Raw genomic sequence first — 7291 nt, 5'->3', positions numbered from 1 at the left:
TCTCGTGCCCCTCGCCCCCCGCGCTCACACACTAGCTGCCTTCACAGGAAGGGCGCGGCTGTTTGCATAGATGATGAAGCAGATGGGTTATCTTGTCCAAAAGATAAAAATGCGCATTTCCCTTCTAAAGTATGGAACCTCAAGGTCTTGGTGATAATGGAAACAAAAAAATTGATTGGCAAATCGCTTCAACCAGCAAGACCTGTTCGTCATCTGACTTCTCCCTCTGGTGAGTCATGTCGGGCACACATCTTTAAATATTAATTGGTTAGTGGCTAATTAGCATTTAAAAGGCTAAATTGTACATAAAGTAATTGTTTATGGTGAATATTAAAGAAATGCTGAAAACCAATGATCTCCTCAGAAGAATTTAAAAGTATTACCAAAGGAAAGAATTCTTAATAGTCTACCAGACCAACAAAAGTAGGAATAATAAACCTGATGTGAGAGCAACTTTGTGTATTTTTCATGGTTAACTGGCTTCTGTGCAAAATGGCTCAGTGTAAATTGTGCCTGTGATTATGATCACTGCAGTGCAGTCATGCTGGAGAGAGAATTAACCTTTAAAAAAAATACCCAACTGCAAAAAAAGAGAGATTAGTACCAAACACCTTAAGACTGTGCTTGAGTTGGGACATATAATGTAATCAGGAAATCAAACAAACAAAATACATCTAAAATTAAGATTTTTCTTTTACTCATAAAACTAATCTTTTGAACAATTCTTAAAATACTTGGTTTTCAAGTCCTACATTGAAATATTAGCCATTTTATTCTTTTTATTACTTGTTGTCAGAACGGCGTCTGTATTCTCTGCTCTCTTTAGTCCACGTGTTCAACTAAATAATGGGCTACTCAGAGAAAGGAAAACATAGCCCTTTTATAGGGTTCACAGGTGAATCAGGGAAGATGGACGGCTCCAAGCCCTCAGGCCTCTTTCTCTCCCAGCCTTGGTTCCCACCCGGAAGAGCCCTTGGTCACGCCCTTTGGAGATGCTGTGACTGAGGGGACACAGAGTCATTGAGAGTCTCCGGACCGGGCTCAGCTCTGCTGCTGCTCCTGGTGCTGAGGAGCGGCTGTGGGGTCACCTCTAGATGGTGTCCTGCAGGGAAGAACACAGCCATGGTCAGCAGTTCCTTTCTGTGACCCTGTCACCTGTGCAGATTCAGGGTCACTGACCCTTCCAAGGCCACTGCAGGGGTCAATGGGGGGGGGGGCAGGGAGCCCTGATTCCTCATTGAATTATATCCTTTTAAGATCCAGGCAAGAGTGGGGTTCTATTAGGTAAAGTTTAGTAAATCAGAAGTTATTTTGGCTTTTCTCAACATACTTCTGAATTTCTTGTCTATTTCATGTCCCCAAAGAAATATTTTTCTTTAAAACCCAGATTGAATTACTTTCTTTTGTGAAGACTTCCTTGATGTCTCAAAGCCCACCAAGCTCTCCCTTGGCATTTTCTCGTAACATCTCATAGGACTTATTCTTTCCTGTCATCATTTATGAGCTTGTGCTTTAAAATAGACTGTGGCCCCTTTTATCTCTGAACTCTTCACACTTATATACCTTGTCAAACACAGTGGCTGATACTGTATAGTGTTGAATAAATGAGCTATCAAAAAATATTTTAAAACAGTGCTTAGAATATCCTGGACAATTAAAGTTTTTAGGTGATAGTATATCATTTATTGAAAACATAGATATTTAAAACAGTTTTCTTTTTTCTCTCCTAACAGGAGCAGTATTCCCTTTCAACTTTCAAAATGAATATCCATGCAACACTCAGTACTTGCAAAGCGGAGTTAGCCGAGTAGGTCTTAGAAATTACGGTAACATGAAGTGTTACAGGCTGGAAAGTAACATCGTCAGATGGCTTTGTGTGCCAGCTACTTTGCTAAGTGCTTAAATACTTTTTAAAACTTTATATATTTCAAGCATTTCTAAAAAGGATAAAACACTTACTATACTTGTTGCCCAGCATTTTCAAATCGAAACCTTTTCTATATTTTAGGAAATTTTAAAAACCTTGCAGATGTATAAAACTGCCACATGTTTCTCTTCTAACCCATTCCTTCCCACACTTCTCCAAAATAACTGTCCTCAATGCCATTGTTTCCATGATTACATCAGTACTTTTGCTACAACAAATAGAATTTTTAAATAATTTTATATAAATAGCATTGTACCCACCTATATTTTTTTACATTTAGATTTATATTGTTAAAATTCTAATTTAATTTTTTGGCTAAGTGAAATAATCACCAAGGTTAAAATTAAAAACAGGCAAAATGGCCTTTAGTGAAAAGTTTCCCTCTAGGCTCCATCCCCCACTCACCTATTTCCTCTGACCAGAAGTAGCCATTGTACCCGTTTCTTATCTAGATACTTCCAGAAATGGTGTTCATTCTTATAGTTTATTAAATCTTGCAGTCAGTTAAGAATTTGTAAAACCAAATCTTTGGCATTGTCAAAATTCTATTTTTTCTGATGACTTATTCTGATGTCTCAGTAATGTAGGTTTGCCACCATTGCTCCTCATTGTGTTATAGGTTGGAACCCTCTGGCTTTAGGCAGAGTTATTATGCTAGACTTTGCAGATATCTAAGGAATGGACTACAACTTGCTAACAGTGATTGATAGAGCAGAAATAATTCATTTATTTTATTTTTTAATTTTGTTTTTTTAAATAAATCTTTATTGTTCAGATTATTACAGTTGTTCCTCTTTTTCCCCCCATAGCTCCCCTCCACCCAGTTTCAACCCCACCCCCTGCCCTTACCCCCCACTGTCCTTGTCCATAGGTGTACGATTTTTATTTTTGTGTATGGTGTAAGTTGGTGGTCTAGTTTCATTTTTTTGCATGTATCTGTCCAATTTTCCCAGCACCATTTATTGAAGAGACTGTCTTGACTCCATTGTATGTTCTTGCCTCCTTTGTCAAATATTAATTGAGCGTATTGGTTGGGGCTGATTTCTGGGCTCTCTATTCTATTCCATTGATCTATATGTCTGTTCTTGTGCCAGTACCAGGCAGTTTTGAGAACAGTGGCTTTGTAATACAGCTTGATATCTGGTATTGAGATCCCACCTACTTTCTTCTTTCTCAGGATCGCTGCAGCTATTCGGGGTCGTTTTTTGTTCCAGATGAATTTTTGGAGAGTTCGTTCTAGATCTTTGAAGTAGGCCATTGGTATTTTAATGGGAAGTGCGTTGAATTTATAGATTGCTTTGGGCAGTATGGACATTTTAATGATGTTGATTCTACCAATCCAAGAACATGGTATGTTCTTCCATCTCTTTATGTCTTCCTCTATCTCTTTTTTCAACGTCCTGTAGTTTTCTGAGTAGAGGTCTTTTACCTCTTTAGTTAAGTTTATTCCTAGGTAGCTTAATTTTTTTGGTGAGATGGTAAATGGGATTGCTTTTTTAGTCTCTCTTTCTGCAAGTTCACTATTGGTGTATAGAAATGCCATAGATTTCTTGGCGTTAATTCTGTATCCTGCTACATTGCCGAATTCTTTTATTAAGTCTAATAGTTTTTTGATGGAGTCTTTAGGGTTTTTTAAGTATAATATCATGTCATCTGCAAATAAGGACAGTTTTACTTCCTCTTTTCCAATTTGGATGCCTTTTATTTCTTCTTCTTGTCTAATTGCAATGGCTAATACTTCCAGTACTATGTCGAACAGGAGTGGTGAGAGTGGGCATCCCTGTCTTGTTCCTGTTTTTAGGGGAAATGGTGTTAGTTTTTGTCCATTGAGTATGATGTTGGCTGTGGGTTTGTCATATATGGCTTTTATTATGTTGAGGTATGATCCTTCTATTCCCACCTTGCTGAGAGTTTTTATCAAAAATGGGTGTTGAATTTTGTCAAATGCTTTTTCTGCATCAATTGATATGACTATGTGGTTTTTTTCCTTCAATTTGTTTATGTGATGTATCACGTTGATTGATTTGCGGATATTGTACCATCCTTGCATCCCTGGGATAAATCCTACTTGGTCATGGTGTATGATCTTTCTGATGTACTGCTGGATCCGATTTGCTAAGATTTTGTTGAGGATTTTGGCATCTATGTTCATGAGGGATATTGGCCTGTAATTCTCTTTCATTGTGTTGTCTTTACCTGGTTTTGGTATTAGGGTGATGCTGGCTTCATAGAATGAGCTTGGAAGTGTTCCTTCCTCTTGGATTTTTTGTAGTAGTCTGAGGAGGATAGGTTTTAGTTCTTCCTTGAATGTTTGGTAAAACTCCCCTGTGAAGCCGTCTGGTCCTGGGCTTTTGTTTGCTGGAAGCTTTCTGATGACTGCTTCAATTTCTTCCATAGTTATTGGCCTGTTGAGATTTTTAGATTCTTCCTGATTAAGTTTTGGAATGTTGTATTTTTCTAGAAATATGTCCATTTCCTCCAGGTTGTCTAGTTTGTTGGAGTAGAGTTGTTCATAGTATTTTTTAACAATCATTTGTATTTCTGTGGGGTCTGTTGTTATTTCGCCTCTATCATTTCTGATTTGGTTTATTTGGGTCCTCTCTCTTTGCTTTTTGGTGAGCCTGGCTAGAGGTTTGTCGATCTTGTTTATCCTTTCAAAGAACCAGCTCTTGGTTTCATTGATTTTCTGTATTGTTTTTTTGGTCTCTATGTCATTTATTTCTGCTCTAATCTTTATTATCTCCTTCCTTCTGCTCACTCTGGGCTTTTCTTGTTGCTCTCTTTCTAATTCTTTGAGCTGTAGATTTAGATGATTTACTACCATTTTTTCTTGTTTGTTGAGGTAGGCCTGTAGAGCTATAAACTTCCCTCTCAGGACTGCTTTCATTGTGTCCCAAAGGTTTTGGATTGTTGTGTTTTCATTGTCATTAGTTTCCAGGATGTTTTTAATTTCTTCTTTGATCTCATTGGTAACCCAATCAATATTTAATAACATGCTATTCAGCTTCCAAGTGTTTGAATACTAATAACCCCAAATAAAGGTGACCACCAGAGCAAAGAGAATTAGGGGATAAGGGAGAAAGAAGAGAAAAGGAAAAAAGAGAAAAACAAAAAAAAGGAGTGCAAAAATGAAATTGGGAAAAGGAAAAAAAAAGTAAGAGAGAAAGGAAAGACAATGAAATAGAAGAGGGGAAGAAACTATTTATATGGGGAGAAAACTCCAATAGAACAGCCACTAATCCCAACAAATTCCAGCAACAGATCCCTGGAAATGAATGCAAACTACAAATAACTAATATCAAGCGAGGCAAGGGAAAACAGAAGCAAAAAATAACCGGGGGGAAAAAAAACTTATAAAAAAATTAAAAGAAAAAGCGAAACAATCACACAAACAAGCATAAAAAACCCAATATAATCAACAATCAAGCAAACAACAACAAAAAGACGGAGAGAGAAAAAAATTTGGATAGTGAAGAAAGACAAGAGAGAAGTGTATATGGACTTAGAGCAGAGGATTGGAAATTAGATATATAAGTAGGGTGAAATTTTAACGGGGTAAAAATAAGGAATAGGGAAAATCTAAAGCAGGAATAGGGTAAGAGAAACAGGACAACAAAAGGGGAAAAGTGAGGAAGAGAGTTTTGGCATAAAGGTAAAGTTGAGATAGAGTAAAATGATGCTAAAGGAAAGATGAAAATAGAATGTAGAACACATCCCAAAATAAAATAAAGAGAAAATAAAATGGCACTTTAAAAATAAAGGTAAAATGGTAGTAGTAATAATGCGTGTTAAAAATAAAAATGTAGTAATTAAAAAGGTAAAATGATGTGATGAAAAAAGAAAAAAATTTTAGTTTCTTAAGTAGAAGGTGAAAAGAATAAAAATGTGTAGTAGTGAAGGTCCTTCACTTCCTCTACTCTTCTGTTTAGCACGCCTTAGTCCTGTCAGGTATTCAGGAGAGTGTTGAAGTTCCCTGCGATTCACTTTTCCTCCATGTTGTAAACCATAGTCCTGATTTTAAAACAGGCAGTATTTCTTTGTTTCCCAGACTGCCTTTATTTGTGTTTACAGAAGAGTCAGTTTGTGGTTCAGCCCCTGGGTGGCAGTGTTTCTGGATTGACCTCCTGGGCTATAAGTCCTCTCTAGCCAGTATTTAGGTTTTGTTTTCCCTATCACACTTAATACTGGTTTGGGAGAGTCGACTGCCCCAGAGCTGGTTCCTTGATCATTACTCCCCGCTCTGTTTCCCAGGTTCCACAAAAACAACTTTCCCCTGCAGTCTCTGTGAGTGACCCCAATTGGGTGATCCTGTGTATTGGGTTCAATAATCAAACGCAAAGATTTAAGGGGGGAAAAAAAAGAGCCTGAGTAGGTGCGCGAGCTAGCAACCCTCCACCGTCCAGCTCTGTGCGCAGTTCTCCCAAAGTCTCTTCCACACGTCCTCTCTCCCCTGGCACTAAGCAGCCGGCACACTGGCAAAATCCGAGGCTGCCTTTTTGCACCCAGTCCAGCTATGGGCTGATTTTTAGAGTTCCCTTCTGCCAGCAGCCCTGCGGAACCCCTTTCACACTCGCGGATCACTCTGGCCCCAACGGCCAAGGACTTTGTGGGGTGCAGACTTCCCCCACGCACATTCCTCTCTCCAGCCTGAATTACAAACCGCACCTTTAGGTGAAATCTGACCTTTCCATGAGGAGGAGCAGGGCTCGTCTGAGTCCATGTATTCGTGCTGCTTGAAATCCGGTGTTCCTGCATTCGTAGCTGGACCCTGGGTGCCATGGTTGCAGGGTCTCTGGATGTATAGGCTTCTAAGTACAGCCACTCAAGATGGCGCGGTCTCCGTGGCTGAGCTGGCTGCTCTGGGAGAGATTTCAGCAGCATTGGAGGCTGCCCGGTTAGGGGAGCCTGGTCCGGCAGTCTCCAACAGTCCCCTTTCTCCAGGAGCCCTCTGCCTTTCCCGGCTGCAAACTGTCAGGTGTACGATTTTTGTCCAGTCTCTTCCCGCACACCCAACACTCCCCCCCGAGAATTGTCAGTTCACTCCCTTTCTATGCCCTTGATTCTATTCTATTCATCAGTTTATTCTGTTCATCATATTTTCTATTCACTTTATTTTTAGATTCACTTGTTGATAGATATGTATTTGTTGTCACTTTGTTGTTCATAATTTTTATCTTTACCTTTTTCTTCTTCCTCCTCTTCTTAAATAATACCTTTCAGCATTTCTTTTCTTTTCTTTTTTTTATTTTACCTTTCAGCATTTCATATAATACTGATGAACTCCTTTAGCTTTTTCTTATCTGTGAAGCTCTTTATCTGACCTTCAATTCTGAATGATAGCTTTGTTGGGTAAAGTAATCTTGC

General features: G+C 38.8%; 1 protein-coding gene across 3 annotated transcripts in view; it reads left to right on the top strand.

Moving 5' to 3' along the window:
- Nucleotides 1-6: 6 nt before the first annotated feature.
- The window catches only part of LOC106726271 (chromosome unknown open reading frame, human C8orf88), a 19853-nt gene continuing 12568 nt past the window's right edge, over nucleotides 7-7291 (top strand). For all 3 annotated transcript variants that reach the window (XR_001362301.1, XR_001362300.1, XM_014540527.1), the window contains exons 1-2: nucleotides 7-229; nucleotides 1734-1807. Coding sequence is in view for 1 of the 3 variants with exons in the window: in XM_014540527.1 (XP_014396013.1) it covers nucleotides 157-229; nucleotides 1734-1807 (147 nt within the window). In the remaining 2 variants the exon portion in view is untranslated. The remainder of the gene's footprint in view (nucleotides 230-1733; nucleotides 1808-7291) is intronic.

Source organism: Myotis brandtii, unplaced genomic scaffold, assembly GCF_000412655.1.
Source record: "Myotis brandtii unplaced genomic scaffold, ASM41265v1 scaffold2467, whole genome shotgun sequence".
Lineage (NCBI taxonomy): Eukaryota > Metazoa > Chordata > Mammalia > Chiroptera > Vespertilionidae > Myotis > Myotis brandtii.
Note: the sequence above shows the minus strand (reverse complement) of the source record. Positions and strands in the feature narration are given on the sequence as shown.